The sequence below is a fragment of the Pseudorasbora parva genome, chromosome 16 (assembly GCF_024679245.1).
Source record: "Pseudorasbora parva isolate DD20220531a chromosome 16, ASM2467924v1, whole genome shotgun sequence".
In the NCBI taxonomy this organism is placed as follows: Eukaryota; Metazoa; Chordata; class Actinopteri; order Cypriniformes; family Gobionidae; genus Pseudorasbora; species Pseudorasbora parva.
This window is the reverse complement of record NC_090187.1, coordinates 31,404,020-31,431,460: the sequence shown is the minus strand read 5'-3', so window position 1 is coordinate 31,431,460 and position 27,441 is coordinate 31,404,020. Positions and strand designations below refer to the sequence as shown.

At 36.6% G+C, this 27,441-nt stretch overlaps 1 protein-coding gene across 1 annotated transcript in view; it reads right to left on the bottom strand.

Annotated features, from left to right (window-relative positions):
* Window positions 1-247: 247 nt before the first annotated feature.
* Window positions 248-27,441, bottom strand: part of zgc:173742 (DNA topoisomerase I, mitochondrial) — a 50,935-nt gene continuing 23,741 nt past the window's right edge. Inside the window, exons 10-20 of the mRNA XM_067420255.1 lie at window positions 23,731-23,853; window positions 23,406-23,593; window positions 23,047-23,191; window positions 21,656-21,799; window positions 17,128-17,313; window positions 10,294-10,362; window positions 5,983-6,097; window positions 2,874-3,001; window positions 2,659-2,753; window positions 658-807; window positions 248-562 (exon numbers count right to left, since the gene is read on the bottom strand). Of these exons, the coding sequence (XP_067276356.1) occupies window positions 460-562; window positions 658-807; window positions 2,659-2,753; window positions 2,874-3,001; window positions 5,983-6,097; window positions 10,294-10,362; window positions 17,128-17,313; window positions 21,656-21,799; window positions 23,047-23,191; window positions 23,406-23,593; window positions 23,731-23,853 (1,446 nt within the window). The 3' untranslated portion in view covers window positions 248-459. The remainder of the gene's footprint in view (window positions 563-657; window positions 808-2,658; window positions 2,754-2,873; window positions 3,002-5,982; window positions 6,098-10,293; window positions 10,363-17,127; window positions 17,314-21,655; window positions 21,800-23,046; window positions 23,192-23,405; window positions 23,594-23,730; window positions 23,854-27,441) is intronic.

Below are 27,441 nucleotides of genomic sequence, written 5' to 3'. Positions count from 1 at the left end.
ATAAAAGTGTCCATACATCATGCCATAATGTGTCAGATAGAATTTAATTTATGGTGTTTTTAATAACAATATAATAAGATCATCTAATAAAATCAATTCTGGATCAGAGGACTTTCATTATGTATTATTTTTATATAATTTTTCGTATGTTAAGGAGAACAATGTCACACTGCAAAAAAAAAAAAAAAACCCTCTCAGGTTTTTTGAGGTGAAATGCATCTCCCAAAAAGAGTTTGTGGTCATTTACATAAAAAAGGCTTAAAATGTTTCCCTTCAAAGAATTAACATTTATTGAACTTTTTAAAAATAATTCAGAACACCTTAGTTTGATAAAACAATATAAAATTGCCAACAATATCACCAAAGAACATGGCTGCCCAATTCGGTTTCAAACAGTCTGTTAAAAATATATGCATGTATAAAACATTGGGTTGAACTGGAAAATTAACAAAATTCCACTCAGAACAAAAAGTCATGTTCAGTCATGTCGACAGCCCAGGCAAACTTATCCCTTAGGGATTTGTTGTAAATTTTATCCAGCGGCACCTCCATGTTCTTACACCTAGAAGCAGAAAACAGAGTAAATAAATGCTGAAATAATTCTGATATTAAAATTAGAGGCCTTAGAAAGTTTTTGTGTTTGAGTGTGACTATCACCAGGCCACGGTGATGCGTGGATCCAGGTAGTTGAGTTTGGAGGTGCCCAGGGCGATCTGTTTGTTCTCCTCTCTGTCTGTAGCCTGAACCTCCATCTTCAGCAGCTGCTCCTCACACCTCTGCACAGCTTTCTTCTTCTTCTCCACCACACTGAACACAAACATAGTATGCTATGTTTAGTATGCTACACTTTACAAGTGTATATCATATTCATATATTCATATACAGTATTGTTCAAAATAATAGCAGTACAATGTGACTAACCAGAATAATCAAGGTTTTTAGTATATTTTTTATTGCTACGTGGCAAACAAGTTACCAGTAGGTTCAGTAGATTGTCAGAAAACAAATGAGACCCAGCATTCATGATATGCACGCTCTTAAGGCTGTGCAATTGGGCAATTAGTTGAATTAGTTGAAAGGGGTGTGTTCAAAAAAATAGCAGTGTCTACCTTTGACTGTACAAACTCAAAACTATTTTGTACAAACATTTTTTTTTTTCTGGGATTTAGCAATCCTGTGAATCACTAAACTAATATTTAGTTGTATGACCACAGTTTTTTAAAACTGCTTGACATCTGTGTGGCATGGAGTCAACCAACTTGTGGCACCTCTCAGCTGTTATTCCACTCCATGATTCTTTAACAACATTCCACAATTCATTCACATTTCTTGGTTTTGCTTCAGAAACAGCATTTTTGATATCACCCCACAAGTTCTCAATTGGATTAAGGTCTGGAGATTGGGCTGGCCACTCCATAACATTAATTTTTATTGGTTTGGAACCAAGACTTTGCCCGTTTACTAGTGTGTTTTGGGTCATTGTCTTGTTGAAACAACCGTTTCAAGGGCATGTCCTCTTCAGCATAGGGCAACATGACCTCTTCAAGTATTTTAACATATGCAAACTGATCCATGATCCCTGGTATGCGATAAATAGGCCCAACACCATAGTAGGAGAAACATGCCCATATCATGATGCTTGCACCTCCATGCTTCACTGTCTTCACTGTGTACTGTGGCTTGAATTCAGAGTTTGGGGGTCGTCTCACAAACTGCCTGTGGCCCTTGGACCCAAAAAGAACAATTTTACTCTCATCAGTCCACAAAATGTTCCTCCATTTCTCTTTAGGCCAGTTGATGTGTTCTTTGGCAAATTGTAACCTCTTCTGCACATGCCTTTTTTTTAACAGAGGGACTTTGCGGGGGATTCTTGAAAATAGATTAGCTTCACACAGACGTCTTCTAACTGTCACAGTACTTACAGGTAACTCCAGACTGTCTTTGATCATCCTGGAGGTGATCATTGGCTGAGCCTTTGCCATTCTGGTTATTCTTCTATCCATTTTGATGGTTGTCTTCCGTTTTCTTCCACGTCTCTCTGGTTTTGCTCTCCATTTTAAGGCATTGGAGATCATTTTAGCTGAACAGCCTATCATTTTTTGCACCTCTTTATAGGTTTTCCCCTCTCTAATCAACTTTTTAATCAAAGTACGCTGTTCTTCTGAACAATGTCTTGAACGACCCATTTTCCTCAGCTTTCAAATGCATGTTCAACAAGTGTTGGCTTCATCCTTAAATAGGGGCCACCTGATTCACACCTGTTTCTTCACAAAATTGATGACCTCAGTGATTGAATGCCACACTGCTATTTTTTTGAACACACCCCTTTCAACTAATTCAACTAATTGCCCAATTGCACAGCCTTAAGAGCGTGCATATCATGAATGCTGGGTCTCATTTGTTTTCTGAGAATCTACTGAACCTACTGGTAACTTGTTTGCCACGTAGCAATAAAAAAATATACGAAAAACCTTGATTATTCTGGTTAGTCACATTGTACTGCTATTATTTTGAACAAGACTGTATATATATATATATATATATATATATATATATATATATATATATATATATATATATACACATACACACACATATACACACACATATACACACACACACATATTTTATATATATGGCCTGGAATGAGATACTGACATGAGCAGCTTGCTGTCTGAGCTCCCTTTGGCTTCTTTCTTGGCCTGCTTTAGCTCTTTCTTAGCCAAGTCCAGCTGCTCCTTCCTGCTGTCAATCTTAAAGGAGAAAGAGAAGTGAGAAAAAACAAAACTAAATAAAAAAGCATCATATTTAAACATTATTTTCATGTTATTTAATGGTTTCTTTTTTAAACTATTCAGTTTCATCTCCTGTACCTTTGCTTGCAGGTTAGCCATGGACTGTTCGAAGGTCTTTGGCGGCGCCCGCTGATGGTTACATAGAATTGCAACCGCACGGTTTGCCCTGTTGTAGGAGAGTAACTTCTCTGCCACATTATCCTTCACTTGTAGTAAGAATGGCACATTAACACACACATACAGAATGAGAAAGAGAGTGAGAAGATCTGCTGAGTGACAGATACATTTAAATGAGGAAACTGGCAGCTTTTAGATTCCTTCTTCAAGGCAATCATCAAATTCTTTTGAACAAAAACTATTAAAAAAAATTACAGATCATAAAGTTCATTACTATTAAGAAATAATACCACAAAAAAAAATTAAGGTATCATATTTCCCCCCTCACAAAAATAATTATTGTATAAAATTTAATGTATAAATAAAATGTTAATTTGTATTACTGTGATGAGAACCATCCGATTCAAATCGGTGTTATTTTAGTTTTATATTATAAGAATAATTATAATTAAGGTTTATTCATTTTGATGTAATTTTGTATTTTTATTAGTTTCTTTGTTAATTAAAATTATGGCTATTTAGGTATAATTTATTTCTATTTCCGTTTTTATTCATTTTCAGTTAATAAGTTTAGTGCTTGAACTTGTTTTAATTTATTAAGGCAACATTTAAATTTTTTATTTATTTTGTTATTAGTTTTTATATTTAATTTTATTTAAAATATATTTCAATTATTAGAAATATTGGTAATAGTTTTAGTTAATGATAATAACCCTAATATGAATAATGATTTCAAAATATACGGAGATAAGTGCAGTACGTAGATTAAGTATTACGTCTTTAATAAAATAAAATAAAAAATCATTAAATAAGAATGCCATTTTGTACATTATAGTAAAAAAAAAAAAAGATTTATAAATGATAAATTATTTCTTTATAGTTATAAAATGAGTCTTCATTCTCTTCGTAAAAACAAAAAAACAAACCTTTAGGATGAAATAATTACAGACATTTGTAAAATGCATTTTTGAGGTTCATTATAATTAATATTTTCAGTCTAATAGAACATCAAGTATTGTAATTGTTAAAATGGCTAGAATAATAATACTAATAATTGTAATAATTCCTAATAAATTCTAACAATTCTCAGACCTTAAACAAGCTTCTTTTTGTAAATTACAAACCAACATGCCGACCACTTACACACACAGCACATGGCACCTGATGGGCGAGACCTTGCCACACACAGAGCTGATTTAATTAGAGCTTGTAGTGAATGTAAAAAACAGATTTCCTCTCAGCAGCGATCCGACACCTCAGCATTACACACACACACACACACACACACACACACACACACACACACACACTCACACACTGCAGCACTAGCTTAAGAGATAATCAGATAGTTACACTACCCACAAGCAAACATAAAACTCATTAGTCTCATTAGTGCAAAAACACAGTACAGTAACTAATAATAAGAACCCCATTTACACTGCTAGCGGCACAACAAACTAGAACATGTCATCCAGCGATCTCTTCCATGTTAATACGTTTTTGCTGTAGCAATTTATGACTATGGTAAACAAAGAGCAACAGGTAGATTTGCCAGAAAATAACCTAAATGCATAAAATAAGGAGATTATTTTGGTGTGTGTGTTTGTGAAAGTGTTTATATATATATATATATATATATATATATATATATATATATATATATATATATATATATATATATATATATATATATATATATATATATATATATATATATATAAACACACACACACACACACACACACACACACACACACACACACACACACACACACAGTGTTTTAATGTTTTATGGGGACTGTCGATAGGCATAATGGATTTCATACTGTACAAACCGTATTTTCTATCCCCTTACACTCCCCCTCCACCCCCCCCCACACACACTTAAAGATTAGAAAGTGTTTAAATGCTTTTATGTTATGAAAACCCTATTTTGCTTAATTTATATACAGCTCTGAAAAAAAAAATGGAGACCACTTAACATTGATTTCTCAATGTTAAGTAGCCTCTTAATAAATAATATATATATACACACACACACACACACACACACACACACACTTTTTTATTTATGAGGCCAGTTTTCTCACTTGATTTCTCAATGTTAAGTGGTCTTCATTTTTTCCAGAGCTGTATATAAATTTAGCAAAATAGGGTTTTCATTAACAAACATAAAAGCACTTAAACACTTTCTAATCTTTCTTAATCTGACTAAATCCAGATGTTTGAGCAGTTTACAGCTAATACTTTGTGGTTTGTGCTCAAACATCTATGATTTATGGCCAGTAATATAGGAAAAATGCAAACAAAACTCAATGTAAATATTTATGTTTAGTTAAGCTACTAAAACTAAACGAAATGTAACTGGGAAAACTGAAAAACTATTTTCATAACTCCAAAACTAACATAAATAAATAAATAATAATTCTAAAGTAATTCAAATAAAACATCTTTAAACATTAACTTAAGCAGCACAAAAATATTAAAAATGCAAATAAAAACAGTAATTAAAAACGACAACAATTAAGCTAAACTGAAAAATAATAATAGTAATTGATTAAGTACAAAATAATTAATAAAAACAGAAATTTAATTAAATTAAAAAGACTAATTGAGAAAAAGTAGAAATAAAAACTGTATAGTAATTAAGTAAAAGAAAAAAATGAAACCTATAATAACCTGATGATGAGTGAACTTGCATAGAACTACAGACTCAAACACTGACATGAAACTGTAGCCAGTCACGCTGCGTGCTCTCACAGTAGAAACTTTGTTAACTATAACGTCACTTGCTTGAATTTAAACACACTGTCATACTAACTATATCCATATGTTCCTGTGGACTCACGGTTGTCAAAATGTATGTTTTGTTTTTGAACACACTGACAGCAGTCCATATTGGCATCATATTTGAGCGTTTTTAGCAAATGTTCCAATGCACATCTTTACTGACGGCATGACTGAACATCTGGAAGTTCTACTATGTTGAAGATTCACTTGAAGTTTGACTGACAGAATGCAAGAAGAAAAGTGGAGAGCGAAAGAGAGGCAGAAAAAACAAGGCACTCACTGTTGCCGAGTTCTTTCAGCTGTTGCTGCAGGGTTATAGAGGCGTTGTATGTCCTAAAAACCTTTGCAGTCAATCCTGGCATGAGGGAACTCAGGTGTTTATTCAGCACTTGAGTCTGTAATGACAAAAACAAGATAATAAATGTAGTATTCACACAGAGAAATCACCATATTTTATTATGCACCTTCACTGCAAACCCCTAGATGGCGCTGTTGCCTTGATTGTCTAGAAATAAATATAACACACACACACACACACACACACACACACAAAAGAGCAGTTCTCAATAGAGCGAGCTAGAGCAAAGACATTAGACATTAGTGCCAACTTTAATGGATTTATGAGTGCAGGAGTATGGGCTGTATGTTCCAGACATAAAGAAAACATCCATTAAATCTGGTGCTACATCTTCAAGATGAGCATCTTAAAAAGGACCCCGTAGACAAGCTACACAACCAAGCATGCGCATACTTACATCAGACTCAAACATCTAAATTGAAAAATCCTTCCTCACTCTTCTTTTAAAACTGAAAGTACTGAAAACATTCACTCCAGAAACTGTGGTTTGGTGCGACCCAGGGGAAGGCGATACAAGTGCGGTGAGGTTCCGGTCGGTTCAGCATTGTTCACCATTGACTTTGTGACCCAAAGGAACTTAGTTAAGGGTTTGTGTGTGTTTGTTTAACCAAGCTTTACTTCTGAGAACACTTCTGCTACACAATATCCTCTAATGTTAGCTTAAGTACTTTTGAGGGCTTTTCACAACTTAGATAGTTAACTCTGGGTCATTCTAAACCACAGGCAAACTGAATCGTGGGTTATCTTTATTCACAATTAACCCTGGGTATTAATAAGCTGATGTTTCACATTGTACTTCGCACTATAAAAGGTTACAATGAAACGGTCCCCTCTTCACTCAAATCATCACATTTTGTCAGCATTTGACATTTTTCCTATAAAACACTGAATTTACTGTTTATATACAATGTGCAGTGTTTCTGTGACTATACAAAGTTAGCAAATTTGTACACGATTGGTTGTCTGTTGCTAAGTGTCTAGTTTAAAGGACAACACCGGTGACAAATGACCCTAGGGGTAATTAACAAATGTTTATGGAGTAGATTGTTCTCTGGGATGCGTTTTTTAGAAAATCGAATGTAAAGAGTTTTATCTCTAAAACAGATCCGCTTATAACGCTTGTCTATGAGGCACAGAGTAGTGAAATTAAATCGCTGGTTAATACCACTAACAAGGCATTTATCATTATGCTGTGAGCATAATGAGGGTCCCTATATGCAAACCAGAGCATTGAGAACTTTGTAAGTGTACAAACAGTTTCATAAGATGATACTTTATTAGTCGAGCCACGAGCGCTGTGCTAAGTGATGAACTGTGATTGGGAATCTAAGAGTGATATGGTCCGTTGTTTCCAGTAGAAAGCACTGAACGCAACTGAGAAAATAAATAAATAATAATTTTACAAACTTCATTGCTATCGACCAGCTTACTTAGCATAATGTTCGTGGCTCAACTCGTTGAGACTTTTTTCCAAGATGGCTCCTGCCTGTATAGAGGGAATGCACGTGACGTCAGTGTCAGCTGGAGCGACTGTGATTACGCCCTACTGAGTGGCAAAAAGACTGAGAGGCAGCATTGGTTGCCATTGGTTGCAAAATCCTCCCTCTCTCATTTCTGTCAATAGGGGTGAGGGGGAGGATTTTTCAGCCGGGACTTTTTACTCCGCCGAGTCAAAGTACTCTCAGAAGGGCTATTCTGCCATACATTATAGTTCTCCTTTTTAATCTGCTTAGAAAAGCTTCACGTTTTATTTTATGTCATCATACTTGATTGTTCAACTATTCGTGTAACTGTATTTAAATAGGGAAACCGTGGAGGTGTTTGGTCGCTTCTAACTTGATCTCTGTTTGGTACCATAGTGAATGAACTGGGCTTAGTGGACTAAGCTAAATGCTATCAGATCGTCACCGCGCGTCAGAGCGATTAAGTGCACGCACTGAGAGAGGTATGAATCAACTCGTCTTAGTTAAGGGAATAACAGTTTAATATGAAAAAGCGGTTTATTATCCCTTTAAACTGATAATCGTTTGCTCAACTCGCGTTTTCCTCTATTAACTGCAGTCATGCAGCAGCTCTTCTGCCACTCAGCCCCGGCTGAGGGGGCGTGTTCCGGTGGGAAAGTGACGTTGATGCATTCCCTCTATACGAGTAATGGATTGTATTTATAAAGTATCTTCTTACTAAACTGTTGGTACACTTACAAAGTTCTCAATCCTTCGGTTTGCATGTAGGGACCCTCATTATGCTACTGTGTTAGTGTGAGGCTAGTGTTTGAGCCTTGTTAGTGATATTAACAAGCAATTTAATTTAATTTACTCTGTGCCGCATAGACTAGCGTTATAAGCTAATCTGTTTTAGAGATAAAACTCTTTACATTCGATTTTCATGAAAACACATCCCACAGAACGATCTACTCGGTAACCACGTGTTAATTACCGCTAGGGTCATTTCTCACCGGCGTTGTCTTTTAATATTCTAACACTGCATTGTTTGCATTGCCACCGCAATGTGTGGTTACTGCAAAAGTGGTTCTAATCCTGCTCCGGAGCGTGGTTTCATAACCCCAGGGTAAAAGTGGTGCCGCTTCTAAATTACAAGATTAAAACATTCCTTTACCCGGGGTTAAAGAAGATTTTTTGAAAGACGATAACCCATGATTAAATGAACACGCCGACTTTTTGGGACTTTAGCTTATTCATCGTATCCCCCAGAGTTAGATAAGTCCATACATAACATTCTCATCTTCGTACAGCGCCTGAAAACAGGCTAATTTCCATCAACATAACCAACGTGACAACTTGCTTGCACAGATAGCGTGCTGGGAACTATTTCAGACGCTGCGTAATATCATTGCCATGCTGCACCCATAGTACAGCAGCAAAGTTCCCTGATTATTATGCAGGAATAAGAGTGTACTGTGGACTTAGTGCACTATGTAACTATACACATCACAACTGTTGGAAAATGTTGCCGTTATTTTGTCATTATCAATCAGTAGGCTAGATGGAGCCGTTTACCTCCTGTCTTTGTGCTAAACTAGGCTGGCAGTGGGTGCGTCAGACAGAGCTATGGCACTCACGGAAATGAGAATGGTATGGACTTGTCTTACTCTGGTGGATACAGTGAAAAAAAAGTCGACGTGTTCCTTCAAGAACAGTGTGAAAAGCCCTTTGTTGTCATTGCATATTGGTGCAGGGCATCAAAGATATAGGTGACTGTGTTTCTTCAGCAGAACACAAAGATTTTTAACTCCAACTTGCAGTCTGTCAGTCGCATAATACATCTTGTACAAACCGATTGTTTTGTGTCTTAAGATATAAATGTGTCCGCAACGAGCTGCAGGGTTTAATATGGATTTGTATGTGCATGTTTTTTTTTTTACTCTAATGTTTTACCATTCACATGCATTACACGACTGACAGACAATGGTTGGAGTTAAACATCTTCATTTGTGTTCTACTGAAGAAACAGTCACCTATATCTTGGATGCCCTGGGGGTAAGCAAATAAACATACAATTTTCATTTGGGGGTGAACTATCCCTTTAAGATGACTCTCCTATGCAACCTCCCCTCATTAAAAATGACTGTTTATGTAGCTATAAAAATAAGTCTGATTGTATTTGTATTGCATTATATAAAACAGTGTCTTTTCTGGAGAGGGTTCAGCCAAGTTCAAGACATTTATTTTTTTCTGAGCAGCATATATACTCACACACAAGCTTAAAAGCACAGCAGCATGTAATAAGATTTGCAGCACTTTGTGGAAGAGGGCCAGTATTAGAGTCTCTGCCGCATCCTCCCTCGTTCACCCCTTTGCTCAGCCTTTCGCCATATCAATCGGAAGAGCCCAAAGTACAGATTACCCCCCCCCCCACCACCACCACCACCACCACCCCACAATGTCCCACCATAACCAACCTGACCTCATCGAGGGGGCACATTTTTCTCTCTCTCTCTCTCTCTCTCTCTGACTCGACTGCATCTCTCTCTCTCTGACTCGACTGCATCTCTCTCACACACAAAAAGTTTTTCCAATTTTCTCTGTCCTTCAGCACAGGCAGAATCCTTTGGCTGCAAAAATTAAGACTGAAATATTTAAAAGAAAAACGAGCTGAAAAGAAAAACTACCATCCTTTAGTGTGAGCTCGTATGACGCAAGCCTCTCGAGAACCGTATCCCTCCGAATGAAAAATCTATGACTGTCTGCTGCTGTTTCAGAACATTACACTCACATTGAGTCGATCAAAGAGGTCGTCTCCTCCTTGCTTGTTTTCCATGAAAAGCTTGAGGTTTTTGAAAACCTGAGACAGAAAACACATGTTTAGTTTGCTTATCATATGCACAGAACAGAGGTTGAGGAAAAAAAGAAGAAAGAAAAGAGAGAGAGGGGGGGGGGAGACACTCAATTATATTTGACATTTTGCAGAAGTCCTGTTTTCCTCCCCTCCTACTAAATAAACCAGCTAAAATATGCATGGAACTAATTAATGGTAGCAGATGTGGTGCTTTTAAATCAGTCTCATTTGAATAACAATTTATCCTTGAGCCAAATGCATGAAGAAGAAAGTAAACAGACTGCTCGCCAAGCAATGACAGAATTTATATTTCTGGAATATTTTCCCTCAATTTAACACGGTCAAATGTTAGTAATGATTGATTCATATGCTGACCTTCCGGTCTAATAAGCACACAGAGGGGAGATCAACACTTAACATGATCACATATTCAACACTCACCCTAATATGGCCAGATAATGCGGGTCCAAAGCTCACAGACTGCTAGCGAAAATAATTTTTGCATTCTTCTAATATAGTTGTCTAGCTATCACCAGACCAAGCTCAATATAAAATTGAACATTGTTCTGGGGAATCTGTTCTGTATTTTCTACTGCACAAGAGGTGTGATCAACAGGCATTATTTGAATGACTCTGTACAAAATTGGATAGTCCTTAACCAATCAGACCACAAGAGGCGTGATCAATGGGCAACCTTGATCAATGGGCGACCCATCATTTCGCTATCTATCATCATGTTAAACCCCCAATAGCACGCCAGATGAATAAGCCAGTCTGTGACTGGTTCCCGCAAAAGCATAACAGAAGCAATAGAAATGAATGCATGGGTTTCAGGACCGAGTTGCTGTGTGAAATCAAATCGCTGGCAGATCAGGCTGGGTTTACCCAGTTTACTAATATAGCTAGGGATGCACCGATACCACTTTTTTGGAAAACGAGTACAAGTACGAGTACTTGCATTTCAGTACTCGCCGATACCGATACAGAGTACTTAAAAAAAAACATGATTTAAATTTACAGGTAACAGCTTTACTTTAAAAACAAGGGACTAGTTTGGAATTAAGAACATTTATTTAAAAGCATGTTGTATGCAACATATTACAGAATAAATAATTATTTTTAAAAAATTAAACAGTGACAGTGCAACTCAAGTATTTTTTTCATAAAAGTATATAAATTCTGCGGAATTGTTTCGCATGTAATATGGCTTGTTGCAGCGTGAAACTCTCGTCTATCCACTGGGAGGTTGGGCTAATTAGTGACACGGGGCTACTCGATGATTGCCTGTGTTATTTTCACAGCACGTGGATTGTCTCTGGATATTTTCTCTCGTCTTGCAAGAGTTTGCTGATGTGTGGGTTGTGTTGGTTTAGAAGCGTGGGTAAACTCTTTGTACTCATTACTTTGTACTAAATGCACTACATTTTGAGCCTCCTCTGGACAATTTCGCTAAGCACAATTTGCAGTCCGCCTTTGTTTTGTCGTATTCATGCACTTTGAAATAGTTCCACACTGCTGACGTATCTTGTCTCGTCTCGCCTTCTCCCCGCTCTGAGCTGTAGCCGGGCCTGGGGGCGGGCACTCGGCACCTGTGATTAACCCCTTACACACCGCTCAAGCATAGACATTTCTCAGACCATGGTATCGTCCCCGGTATCGGGGGACTTTTAACGAGTACGAGTACTTTCGAAAATGTGGTATCGAGGCCGATACCAGATACCGGTATCGGTATCGGTGCATCCCTAAATATAGCTCAATATTTTTCATTACAAATTATATTATCAGCATAATAGGGTAAAAAGTGGAATTTGGAAACTAATGTGAATTTCAGAATGTCTCATTTTTTTTCTACCCTTTTTCAATGATAGCAGCTGTGTGAACTATAGCTATACAAGTTTGTGTAAAACCAGATAATCATTTTCTATAGCATGATTTAAGATGATCCGACGAGCGAATCAAACCATCTATTCAAAGGAGTCACATGCTTACTTACATACTTTCACAAATTTGCGTAGTTGATTAGTGAAGATTCAGAACATTAGCACTGAATATTTCTTATTGTACATCAGTCCGTTTCTTTTCATTATAGACCTTGTCCACACTAATCTTTTCTCGTTATTTTGGACTTCTGTCCACACAGATTGTTTTTGTCCTGCAAAAGCTTTTTGGAAACAATCTGCCCACAGTTCACTTATGATAGGCATGGTCAGGGTTGCCAACTCTCACGCATCTGGCGTGAGACTCACGCTTTCAGGCTCTGTCTCACGCTCTCACTCCTCCCAACTCAATCTCACGCCAAATTGCCAAACCTGCTTTTGATATTAAACAAAGCTATAAGCTTTATTTTTAAAAAAAATGTGTTTTAATGAAATTCAAACAATAAATAGCGTTTTGGCGCTAATGTGGCATAATGTTAAAGCCAGAGGCGTTGAAAAGCGGAGTTGCATGCTCTCGTCTCCCTGCGGTGCGCGCTGGTCACGTGGCCCATGAGCGCTCAATACTTCTAGCGCTCTGCCAATGAATTTAAATGGCTTAAGCGGATACACAACAGTTTCACCATATAGATGTTTGCTGCAAGTTTTGGTAAACAGTACAGCATAGTGTTAGTGTGTATTGATTATTAAGTCAGCCATATTTACAGGATCGTTTTATTATGGAGAGTGATAGAGATGCAACATTGCTAACATTAATGCTATTCTTGTATTTAGCCCTCAGGTATTCCTTACTAATTGGTCACACTCATACTCATTAAATTATATTTATTGAATATTTTGAGGAGATCTTTTGGTACTAAATACTATTTGTGCAACAATTAGGCTATAGTAAATAAATGACCACTTAAAATATTTTTCTTTTAATATTTGTATATATTTCTTCTAATATTTATATTACAATATGTTTAGTAATTAATGTTAAAATAGAGAATTCCAATTCAAAGAGGACAAATACAGTCATTTTGTGGCAAAAAAAAAAAAGTTTATTTGTAATGCCATTAGGTGCCTTATGGCTCTTTAATAAATATCCATGTATCTAATCTAGTTGCTCAAAAAAGTATTGCAGTCTTTGCATTCTAATAAATATTTAGATATGATGATCAAACACTAGATCACTAGAAAACTTGAATAACTTGCATCCTAATATTTTTAATGAATAATGATACTTATATAATCACTCACAAGTGAATATTAAGGAATGGCACATATAATTTGACCCAAGAAATGTTTAAACTAGTGCTAAAACAAAAATATTTTTTCTTACTATGTATAGTATATATACTATACTGAATCAAGATCAAAAGCATTATTGACTCACTTATGAAGACGATCACTTGTTGCCCCCTATTGGCGGTTATGTTTAAAAGTAAATTGCATGTTTTATTTAGAACATCAATCTTATAACATTATTTATTGCAGCTATATTTTTTGCAGTTTAAATTATTTAATTTGGTAACAGTCTATAGTGTTTTTATTATTATAACTGAACTTATTAATCAAATGAAAGATTTTAACAGGAAAGATGATGCATACATTTTATAAGATTTTAAAAAATGGCCTTTATAAAATTAAATAACGCCCTAGGGGGGAATATCACAAATATGCAGATTTAAAGGCCCACTTAAGTGCCTTGAAACGCGCCGCATTATTCAATGTGTTGACGTAATTTTCCCTGAAACGGCTCCAGCTGCTAGCAGCTCCTCCCCTTTTTTGAAACAGCCAATAACGTTTCGTTAATATATAGTTTGACTAGATCGCAAGATCGGTCATCGCTTTTGAAATGCAGCATTCTGTGCAGAAATCAAATGGCTCAATATGTTTGTTGTCTGCGCGGACTCACGCATATGATCCGCGCTGCGCTCTCGTGTCTGTAGTCTAAATTTAGACCAGAGCCGTTGGAGTGAGTGCGCTTCTGCAGTGCGTGAAACTAACGTGAAAACAGACTTTATTTGCCTCAAATGAAAGCATATTTACACTAAATCATTTCCTATCACATATATAGTGTGCTATGTGCCTTTCACCATGTAGAAAATAGTACATGTGTGTTAACAACTGACCGATTCAGCCGCAGCTTCAGCAGTGTAAGGGGGCGGGCTTTAGATTCTAGAGACCATTTTGATTGGACAGAAGATTTGACGTGTCAAAAGTGTTGATGATGTCACCAAAATCTGAGATTCGTTTTAAAGGAAGTGGGAGAATGTAAATTTTGAATGCTTATATCTCCTAAATGCCAATTTTGTCATAGTTTTGGAACATACCAGCTTATTCATAACTTTAAGGCTAACACGGTCATACTAAAAGCTAAAAAAAACTTAAATTTTGATTTCAGTGGACCTTTAAGTAGGCCTATGTAAAAGCTGACAGAACACTGATGAGAATATTACTACAGAATCAATAAATGTATACCACCAATTTAATTTAATTTGATTAAATTAATGTTGATATTTACAAGAAATATTGTAACTGTTACTAACTTTTAACTGCTGTAAAAAGCACCTTATTTGTTTAAAGTGTTTGCAAACCATATGTTATTGAACTTTTGTTCGTTTAGCAGCACTTTTGTATTCATTATTGAATATTGCGCATACTGCGATTAATCACGATTAAACATTTTAATCGTTAATCGTTGCCCAGCACTAATATATATATATATATATATATATATATATATATATATATATATATATATATATATATACACACATATACATATACTAGGCATGTGCCGATATCAATTTTTCATGTTGCGATTAACTGATGAAGTTTTATCACGATGTACGATATTATCACAATATTGAAATAAGTTGCAAAAAAAAGTGTTGCCATAGCATAACATCTTTAAGAACTATTTTTGTAAGAACAAAAATAACTGAATGTTTAAATAAAATAATGCACCAAAAATATATACAGCTCTGGAAAAAAATTAAGAGACCCCTCATTGAGAAATCAATGTTAAGTGGTCTCTTGATATTTTTCAGAGCTGTAAAAGTACAATTTTCAAACAGATTAAATTGCAAAAGAATTAGGCAATAAAGAACAACAGGTAGGCTTACAAATTACAATAAGGTCTCATTATTTAATGCATTAACTAAGATTGAGCAATAGCTACATTTGGTACAGAAAGTATAATGTTTTTGTTAATGTTAGTTAAGAAATACTGATCATTGTTAGTTTTATCTTAGGTCCATTAAAAAGTTATTTTGATTGTAATGTTATTAAACAGTAACTAAGAAATTAACATAGAATGATTAATTCTTTATAACTATTTTTCATTGTCAGTTTGGTAATAATGAATTAACATGTTAACTAATGAAGTCGTATGTCTCAAAGTTTTACTGAACAATAAACAAATAATCAGAACACTTCTAATTATTAGGGCATGTTGTAGTCCAGATTAAAGCATAAAACTGTTTAAGTTTGAAAATAAATAGCCTATTAAGTCTTTAAGTATTAAGTATTTGGTGCTGTGATGAACAACATTGAGATTACAAAAACAAATGGCTGTTTTAAAAACTACACGCGGTTTCTTTTGTTTGCGGGGTTTCCGGGGTAACCGGTTTCATTCTGCAGTTCATCAGCGCCCTCTGCTGTCACTGAGCGGCACTTCAGCAGCGCAGCGCGTCTCCTTCACCGGTTCAGTCATGTGCAAACGCACGTTGGGCTTGTTTATATCTGAGCGCGTGTCCCTTTGACGCAGAATACAGCAGTGTTGAGCATTTATACGGTTGATGGGCAAAGTATTCTTGAGTGCATTATAACATTTTTATAAATTGTTAATAAATTATTATTTACGATATTTTAAAGTGCCCACGATTACAATATCGTGCATATTCATTATCGTGATAAATCGCATTATCGAAAATCGGCACGTCTAACATATACATATATACATATATATATATATATTTATTATATATATATATATATATATATATATATATATATATATATATATATATATATATATATATATATATATATATATATATATATATATATATATATATATATATATATATATATATATATATATTAGATCTGTGCCGATCATGCAAACTTAGACTTCTGGACATAGATAAATACATACATACAATATGTGTGTTATTTAGACATTTGTTATTTTATAAAAAAAGAAAATGAATAGCAGCATATTGCAGCTCAAGACCATGTGGTACGAAGTGGCAGAGGCTTTAATTGTTATTCATTAAGTCGTAATGTGCTGATGAGAAAGTGGAGTTCACACAATACCTGCAATTATATCTGACATTTCCGCAGTCTGCCTGACGTCAAATACACTAGCAAGATATTCAGAAACTAATTAATTTTCACTTGATGAGCTTCTTTCAAATGTTCTCATTTACATTATGAAACCTATGCAAGCAAACAAGATCTCTCACTGCCCCTCTAGCCTGACCTGCACGCTAGCGAACAGCGGAGAAACGGTACTAATCTTCAGCTATGAGCTGTGCTAAAACAACAATAACCCACCTGTTATGACTAAAATTATCATACTTAAGGAGGTAATTGATAAATGTGATGAATTCACTTTGCACTAGATTTGCATTTCCAGTAGGAAGTGTTTTAGGGAAGCTTGTGTTGATGCAGTGTTAATACATGTAGGAAAGAACAGACCAGGCACAATTCAGTATGCAAACAAAGGCAACACATTTTTTTTAAATAGGCAATGGAAGATGATCAAACTTTACTATGAAATAGTATAGTGTACAAGTTTATACAAACCAGAAACAGAAATGTAAAACGTTAAAAGTGTTCTTACCCTTTTGACCACAGGAACCTTGTTGTAGTAGCGGATGCAATCTTTACCCAGGAAGTCGAACTCTACTACACACTTTTGCCCATCCAGTGTGTCGTGTAAAGTGATGTGCTCCACACGTAGTGAGCAACAACCCACGGTGTCTGCCGTCTCACCCTCTTCCTTTTCATTACCTGCTCTCAGAGCCAGCTGAAGAGTTTAACACAAATATACGCCTGCTTCATACAGACATGACACTGGATCTCCAGAACAGCTTAGAGTGAATGTTTAGCTGCTTGCGGTCATGTTTGGACATGAGAGTGGACTGAAAACTGTAGTATGGTTTTGTTGAGTGTAATAAGAATTGACTTACAAAACCTTTGATACTGGATGTAACCTTTGATCCAGTATCTCAACACAGAACTGGGCATTTTTAGGGGGGTATATATGATTCTAGATGATTTGTCACTGTAAGATCTAAAAAAACGTATGAGATACTTAAATTGGCAATAAATGCTTGCAATTCTGAGATAAAAAGTTGAATTTGAATAGTCATATTGTGCAATAAAATTTCACTGTGACAAGTCACAATTAAGAAAGAGTTTTGAACACATTTTTGAAAAAGTACCAATTGATAAATTTTGTATTATAAGTATTTGAAATTGTGAGAAGAATTTGCAATTATAAAAAAGTGGCAATTATGAGAAATGTGACATTTGCCATTATGAGAAATAGTTTGTCAGAGGAAGTCACAATTGAAAAATCTGTCATGGGAAATAGTCAATAGTGAGAGCTGGAATTATGAAAAATAGTTGTAACTTTGAGAAAGTTGCAATTGTGACAAAGTCAATGATGAAATGAGAAATAATTGCATTATGTTGCAAAAGTCACAATTATGATAAATAGCTAGAAAAACAGCCTCTCTCTTTGTATATGATATATTCATCAATCAACAGGATATCAGAGCATGTGAGCGGAGTGGAGCGCGAGCGAGCGGGGAGCGCGAGCGGGCAGGTCTTGGACAGAGCGCAGAGCGGCATTTTTAAAAAGGACGGAGCGTTGGTTTCCCGCTCCAATTTCGCTCCGCTCACACCACGAGTCTGAAGCATGCTCAGTCAAGCCTGACCCAGAATCCATCTGTCTTGCACTGTCATCAACAGACTATTTTCATTCAAACCTCGGCTCACAACTGCTCATAATGGAGTTCAAACAGTACTTCAAAAAAGAAAACGAGAAATCATACAGGTGTACGATTAAAAAACGAACTAGTGAAAATGGGGTACAAGAAAACGAATGTGGAGACATCGTTTCAGTTAGTAAAGATTCCTTTTGGAATCTAAAAAGGCACATCTCCCGAAAGCATGAAAGTGTGCTACGTGAACACGCAGGGAAGAAAGCAAAAGGTTAGCAAATTGAACTTGTACCAAAGTGTAAATTAAATATAGCGTAATATTCAACACATTTTTGTCATTCAAGTAGACCTAATGGTTAGTTTTATTTATGTTGTGTCGTCCGTGAATTTGTATTTGATAGAGCGAGAGGAGGAGCAGCAGCAACAAGAGAAAACTGTTGAGGAATTCAAAAGTTTCTTCACTGCACGCAAAGGCCCAACCATAACAAGGGAGAGAAAAAGAGAGCTGGATGTAGCATTTTTTAAAATGATTTACATGGACTATGAACCGCTGAGTAAAGGAGAACGTGAAGGGATGCAACTCTTCGCCAGCGCAGCTCAACCGGGCTACACACCCCCATGCTACAATACCGTACGCGACACGCTAATGCCACATGCTCTGGAAGAGATGGAAGCCAAACTGCGAGACCTACTGCAAAATAGTGATGGGCTCGTTCTGTCGGCGGACATTTGGACCAGTAGAAGAGGGCACAGCTTCCTTGGCATCGTGGCCAGTTTCATTGATGGGACGTTCCGGGGGCACACGATTTTGTTGGGCTGTGAGCACATACAAGGGCACCACACCGCAGATCGTATTTATCAAAAGTATGAAAGTGTACTGAAATATTGGAACGTGCAAAGACGTGTGATTCGTGTCGTCACTGACAGTGCCAGCAACATGATCAAGGCCTTTAACCTCCTCCCTGGTACTGAAGAGGAGGAGGAGGGTGAAGTGACCGCGGATGCCAGCAGCAGCGCTGAACATGAAGAGGAGGATGAGGAACCACCGGCGCCCTCGCAAGTCAGTGTGGAAGGGATAATAACTAATGTAGAAACTATGATTAATCAGTACTTTACTGTGTCAAATTTACATCTGAGATGCCCCATTCACATGCTTCAACTAGCGATCAAAGATGCCGTTAACGAGCACGACAACATTAATAGGCTGTTAGTGAAAGTCGGCAAGCTGGTGAAAAGTGTACGCAAGAGCACCCTGAACACAGAGGAAACAGACCAATTAGGGGTCCGCCCCACAAATGCCTGCGCCACTCGATGGAGCAGCCAGCTTCGGATGATTCAGTCGGTCATCCGGTTGTTCCAAAAAGACCCGTTATGGCAAAACAAACTCAAGTCTAATGTTGCTAACATCACCCTGAATCAAGTACGCCAGCTGACGCACCTTGTCAGTGTGCTTACACCTCTGGCAGATCTCACAGACAAAATGCAGAAGGAGCTGGGGAACTTGGGGATGATCCTCCCTGCTGTCACAGAAATAAAATCCCTGCTCACCGATGACACTCACGCTGCACTTCCAATGGGCATCGCTGCTTTTGCAGAAACACTGGCAAACAATGTGTCAACTCGCTATGGAATATACTATACTGATAAACATCTCATTTTAGCATCAGTGTTAGATCCCCGTTTCAAGACAGAATGGATAATCCGAGATGAGTCTGTATGCAACAAACTCAGGGAGATCCGTGAACTCCTCATAAAAGAAGCGGAGGAAATGAACGGTCCCGGGACATCCGAGAACGACACACCACCCGCCGCTGACCTGAATCCCGAGCCTGAACCAAAAAGAGTTCGCCTGTTCGGTTCATACTTCAGCGAGCAGCAACGCACTGGAGATGCCAAAGGTGAAGTTGAAAATTACCTCTCATCCCCGAGACAGAACCCGGACGCAGATGTCATTCGATTTTGGAAAGAAAGCTCAGCGTCTTTTCCCCGCCTGTCTAAAGTGGCTCGCATTGTGTTCAGCATCCCAAGCGGGTCGGCGAGCGCAGAGAGGGTTTTTTCCGCTGCTGGCCTGCTCTCAAGAAACCACCGCATGAGTCTGAAGCCTCAGACATTGTCCAAACTTGTGTTCTTGAAGGTGAACTCAAAAGAACTGTAGATAGGAAAGCAGTGTTTTTTTGTTTTGTTTTTTTGTTTGCACTCTGCGCAAAAGTTCAGTTAAGACTTTTGGCCTAATAGTTAATTTTAAAACTTTGATGTAGGCCTATAGCCTGTATATTTTTATTTATATAATTAGGCCCATTAATTCGTTTAATTTTACAGCATTTTTTTTTTTTTTTTTGTAGGCTACAATTGATATAAGCCAATTTAACTTTAAATTAATTCTGCGCGCTGCGCAAAAATCAGTTAAAAGAATGTTGGCCTATAGTTAATTTACTTTTAAAATGTTTCTGGATTTTTTATATTTTTGTTTATACATTTTATTTATATTATTAGGCCCAATTATTCATTTAATTTTACAGCAGTTTGTGTGTACAATGGGTGATATAAGCCTATTTAAATTTTAATCGTGCGCGTTGCGCAGAAGTTCACTAATCAAAGTTCTGGCCTAATAGTTAATTTACTTTTAAAACGTTTATGTATATTTTTGTTTATATCATTCTTATTTATATTATTATGCCCATTGTTCGTTTAATTTTACAGGACTTTTTGTGACTAGCCTAATTTGTAATTTGGAATAAAACATTTCTATTTGAAAAATGTTGTTGTTGCTCAGTGATATACATGTAGATTTTTTTTCTTTTTTGGAGCGAGCGGGGGGCGATTTGAGTGGAGCGCGAAGCAAACTCCGTTGAGCGCTGAGCAATAATGAGTGGAGCGGCCTGATGTAGCTTTGAGCGGGGGAGCGGAGGGGTGAACAGTTCCGTGAGCGATGAGCGGAGATTCTCACCGCTCCACTTCGCTCATATGCTCTGCAGGATATTACTGTTTAGCTTAATATAACTTAAAATTACCATAAAAAGAGAAACTACTGAAACTTCCAGAACTTAAAACTTCATTCCAGAACAACCATATTTTGAAACTAAGATGCAAAAATACTTAATTGAAACTCAACATCAGTAACCAAAATCCCTTGTCTCTTGACACCATCCAAAAGCCCTCAAATAACATGATTGGTTGACCACAGAAGGAAAAAGTATTACAAAATGCATGATATGACCTCTTCAAAGTGAACACCTGCAAAAATAGTAAATGTCTTCTGTGATATCTCCTTACTTTTTGCTATTTATTCTCAACAGCTTAATTGACGTGAAGTGATTACCGGTACGTTCAAATCCTTTGGTCTTTTCCAAAATAAAGCAGTCATGATTGAAACCCCTCTAATGTGCACAAATAATGTCTGTGCAGCTTGTGTGGCCTGACCTTGTCAATAAAGTAGAGGGCTACGGCTCTCTGGCGTGTGCCCATCTGTTTGGACTTGAGGTCCTCCTGGTACTGGGTTCGGATGGCATCCACACATGATTTCAGTCTACGAGCCACCTCATACTTTTCCCAATCCTTCTCACCCTATGGGAGACAAAAAAAGTAAAGCAAGTAACTAAAAGACATGTCGAAGGACAGCTCAGACTGAAATGTCCTGAGTGTTCTTCCTTCAAGTCTTCAAAAACAACATAACACCAAGAAAAACAGTGCTGAACTTTATTACAAGAAATAATAATAAAAAAACAACCCGGAAAAACTATCGGTATGGACATTTGCAGATATTGATTGTTCCACCAATCAGCTCTTGTTGCCAATTAATCGGATGACCTCTAGTCTCTACACCGAACAGTAAACTGATGCCTCATTTTATTTATAATGTACTGACACAACAGACAAATGCTTTGCAATGAGTTTTAAGGGAAAACATTATTGATAACAGAAGGACTCCACAAAACAAAAGCAATTTTCTTGCCAGGAATTATTAGCTAAAAAAAAAATATATTTTACAAGTACATTACTATAATATAGATTAGGGCTGAATAAAAAGATTTCTAGATTTTAATTGATTCTCATTTTTATGAACCGATTTCAATTCTTAGATCGATCTTTTTCTGTATGGTGTTTTCAGTTGATGATGAATGAATAGAACATTGTAGTGCGTCTCCCATTTAATAAATCATGAAAACAGGTCTTTAAAATTGCATTTTACTATCAGGTTGTCTAGCACTTTAATTTGTACAAATAAAAAGTTACTTTGACACAGCAACCGCACAGTGACCAACATAGTGTAAAATAACTTAACCTTCACAAGCCAATTCAGTACATAAAAAGCAACAGAAAGCAGACAGATAAATGGACTCGGTTAAAAAGAAAAGCAAAGTAATAAGGTGGCTAGGAATTGGTGTTTTGATTTTCAGATTTCTTGAAAGGTGTCCATCATTAAGTTCTGATGAAAAGGATTGCTTTTCTTCCTTATTTAATTAGCGAGAGGAAGTGAGTGGAACGAGGGTGAAGATGAGGTGCTGAGCTGAAACTAAGTGAGCGTGATTCGGCAGAACACCAGAATACACATTGGCTTGATTTGATTGGCCCAGAAAACGGTAACATCAAATCACATCTATTATTAACAAGGTGACAGAGACAGACAGTCTTGACCTGAAAGGATGTGAAGATGAGTTGGAAATCAAGGGAAGTAAAGACAGAGAGAGAAAGAAGAGGGCAACAAGTATGTTTTTAGTTTAAACACACCCCTGGTTTAATAAATATTAATACAATTAATAAATATGCAAGTGCTAAAGCTTTGAATCTGAAGTGGAGACTATAAAAGATACCTTAAGTTTGGAGTTGGCATTGAGCATCACATATTTACAAGATCCTTGCACGTTCTCAGTCCAGCTGGCTAGCCACGTTACAGTGTTGTCATGACGGACTTCCTTCCAGTGGTGACCGGCAGGAGGTTCTGGGATACGAGAGTCCCTGTAGGATTAAATTCATATCTTATACTTGCTCTGAAAACAAAACACTGATTGAATAAAGAAATATCAGTTGACATTGCATACATATGGCATACAACTTTCTATAGAATACATCTGCAACATGCCTTTGTTAGGCCTCATAGTCATGCCACAGTGCTACAGCAATGATCCCACTTCTGAAATATAATACAGCTTGAAAAACATGAAAGCCTCACTTGCTGCAGTTGATAATGACATCTTCAGGTCGAATCCTCTTCTTTAGCATTCCCTGCTTTGGATGGTCTCCTCTGCCTCGGAAAAGCCCTGGAGGTTCTATCTTAAAGTTCCCAATGCGCTCACGATGGTGGTCCAACACACAGAATCCATACTCGTCAACAATTTTTTGATTGAACTCTTTATTAACCTGGAGAACATTTATCAATTCAGAGGAAAATCAGAGGAATATTTGTCACCTAGCATAAGGGATGAGGCAGTTCATTCAAAAAAGTAACTTTGATTTATATTTCAAATTTATATTTAGATGTTATGGAGGACACGCACCAACTTCTCCTCTTTGCTCATGTTCTTTCTGACTTCCACCTTTTGTTTGTGCATAGCATGGAGCTCCCCAAAATCACACTTGTTCAGATCCATGATTAGCTTTCTCTCCTCCAAAGTCATCTCCTGTGCACAAGAACATGCATAAACCTTCAAAACCATCAAGAGTTTCCAAATTAAGTCAGGATAACATAAGCTATCTGTATCAAGATCCCTGTAGTTTTTAATAAGATTGTTTATTGTCTGGATTATAGAATTTGTATACAACATTTACAGGCAGATTTATACTTTTATAGCTATTAATATTATGAAATAGCTTTTTAAATTTTTTAGTTTAATTTTAGATTATATTTTAGAAATTAAGTGCTTTGTCATTTTATTGTGTGTGTGTGTGTGTGTGTATATATATATATATATATATATATATATATATATATATATATATATATATATATATATATATATATATATATATATATATATATATATATATATATATATATATATATATATATATATACACAATTTCTAAAATATATTTATTTTAACATTATGTCATTATGTACATAATTAAAGGAAAGAATTAATGATGAGGATCAGACCAGACTCTACAGTGGATGTTCTAAGCAGCCTGTTACTTTTCTCATTGATTTAAATCGGATGAGATGTCACCAGTAATTAAACCACCAACTCTTATTTTAATCAAAAAGTTGGCAAAAAGGTTAATACTGAAGGCTCACTAGGCAGTGAAACTAAAACATTTTACTCTAGGCCACATTTACACCACAGATCTTGATGCCCAATTCTGATATGTTGACTTTATTCAATTATTTTGATTACCAGCTAACATCTTTTAAAAGTGACCCATATCCAATCTGCATTTAGACTATACACATGGAAAAACAAACCAAAAGACATACTGACCTGGAAAAACTTAGAGCGGCACAATTTCAATGGATGCAGATTAAATGATAATACAAGCTTTTGCTTTCCGTACCATCTTTAAAGATAAGCAAAACATCAGGTTGAGCCTTAGTCCTCCATTGCAGCATTGAAATAGAGTAATGCAATCATGGTTGATGTCCACCTGAGTTGATGCATTTGCTACCATTGCTTTTTTAATGATCTATCATGGCAAATGCAAATGCACATATTTGATTCATATAGCATTTTTCCACATATGAATGAGGCCGGAAACCGATCTGAGAATATCGGAATCCATGTGCTTTTTTCCTGCTTACACATTCGTGGGTCATATCTGTTCCACATGGGAGGGGAGGAGAAATTAAAAAAAAACCTGAACTGGGTCACTTGAACAATGTACTGTAAATGCGGTCTTAGTTGCATAAATTTGTTATAAATTAGGAGAATTAAATTAGGAGAATCGTTTTGCTAAAATAATGCATGGCAATCACAGACATTCCTAACCAGATGGCATTTGGTTTCTCTGAGGACCGCAGGGTAGACGAAAAACAGAAAACAATTTGCTACAAAATGTGTCCCAAGGTTGGATAAGAAAAACAGTTTGGACAGGATTAAAATCAATATGAAAGGCTGAGAAACAGAAATTTAACTTAACTCCTGAGGGAAAACTAGTCACATCCATGCAAGGTATTAAGATAGTTTCTGCTTGCTTCATACGTCTACAAGACATCTTATAAGAAAGAAGCTGAGGGCGCCGTTTTGTATCCACATAGGGTGATAGACCGAACACAAATTACTTCAACTAAATGAACTTTAGCTGACCTTGGGTAAGCATATGTGTGCGAAGATCAGAAAAGCATCCTGATGTTTTTTTTTTTAGCAACATACACACTTGACTGCAAGAATTGCACACCAGAACATGCCCTTTTTCTGTACAACAGCAAAAAACTGCTATGAAGAAGAATATTTGAAAAGAAACTGATTAGAGAGAATCAATGAAACATCTAAATTGTCGTGTAATAAAAGGCTTTGAATCATCACACTCAGAGTAGAATCTTTGAGGAACAAAAACAATTCATGAGTCATGACAGCAATCAGTACATCTTCAGGTCAATATCTCTTCCCTGAGACAGCTTCTATGGATCTCTACCCTTGAAAGACGAGGTCATTTTTTTCTTTTAAAGTTCCTACTTAGCAAAAAAAAACATTACAAAAGGCATCCGTTTCCACAAAAATATTAAAGGTGCCATAGAATGCATTGATACAATATTTTTAATTCTTCTCTGATTTCTACCTAGAAGGTATGTGGCTTAGGTAAGGGCAAAAATACTCCAGATACGGTTTTACAGGTCCATTTACAACCCTAGGATTTGTTCCTAGAATGAAAAGGGCTGTTATTACCTTATCTAGAAGGGTCATGAATAATAATGTTAAGCTCTTCTCTGATAGGCTCATTTCAGCAGCTCACACCAAGTGCAGTTATTTGGCAAACACAATCACAAACAGCACAAGTGAGTCATGAGTCATGACAGAACACAGACCACCTGAATGACACTTTAAGAAGAAAATCTCAAATGGAGAGTGCTGAAATGCAGCTTACTTGTTTATTGTTGTTTTAAGGTCATCCGTGTGCGACATAGCGAGAGAGAACATTGTACAAAAAAACAAAAAAACGGATAGAATATGTGTTCTTTACACAGAAAAGCTATGATTTAAATTATTGAAATCTGGCAACTGCAAGCATGACTGCTTGAACACTCCTCTCTTTCCCCCAACAAAACCAAAGAATGCTTTTGTCAAATTTTGGTTTACTCAGACTCATGGTTTATCAGTTCCATGTTCAGAACTCTTATTATTTTATAACTATGCCAAGTTCTATGGCACCTTTAAGCAACACAGCTGTTTGATGATTTAAATGTTTCTTGAGCACCAAATCAGAATATCAGAATAATTTCTGAAGAATCATGTGACACTGAAGTATAACAGCAGCAGAAAATTCAGCTTCGCCATCAATGGAAATACTTGTAATAATATTTCACAATATTACAGTTTTAACTGCACTGATCATATAAATGCAGCCTTGGTGAGTATAAAATACTTTTTTATGTAAATAAAATCGTACAGACCTCAAACTTTTAAATATTTGTTTACATCACTCTAAATGTTGGGAAAAGGCTTAAATTTGACTTTGACCTTGCTTAAAAGGATCAAGATTATGAGTGTTTACAGCAGGTTTCTGAGTTAGCCTTGCATTCAGGTTCATTCCAATTGGCAGTCCTGTCATGAACTGCAACTTTGTTAAGCCTAGTTCACACTGCCCGATTTTTGCCCCGATTTTGAGTCGCCGACAGGTTTTGTGAAATCGCCGACAAATGCCCGAGATCACAGGCAAATCGGTGCTCGTGCACGCGAGTGACAATCACGCAGTGTGAATAATCAAAGACGCGATCAGAGAGAATCGGCGACGAGTCGCCGACGCCGGTGAGATATTTGGCATGCTAAATATCTGGAGCTGTCGGCGATTCAAACTCCTGCTGTGTGAACAGCGTTCTGACTGAAAATTACACCGACAGCCAATGAGAGAGTGAGATACAGGGCAGCAGGAGGTTCAGGGAGGAGTTATAAAGCAGAATTTCAGTATTTTAATAGATATATTTACAATTCTATCAAACAGAAACAAAGGCCAAACATTTGCACATCCAGCCATAGCAGCAGCACATTAAATAATTATTTATTTACCTCAAACTGTCTTTGCAGAACAAAATCCTGGCTCCCTCTGTCTCTCCAACA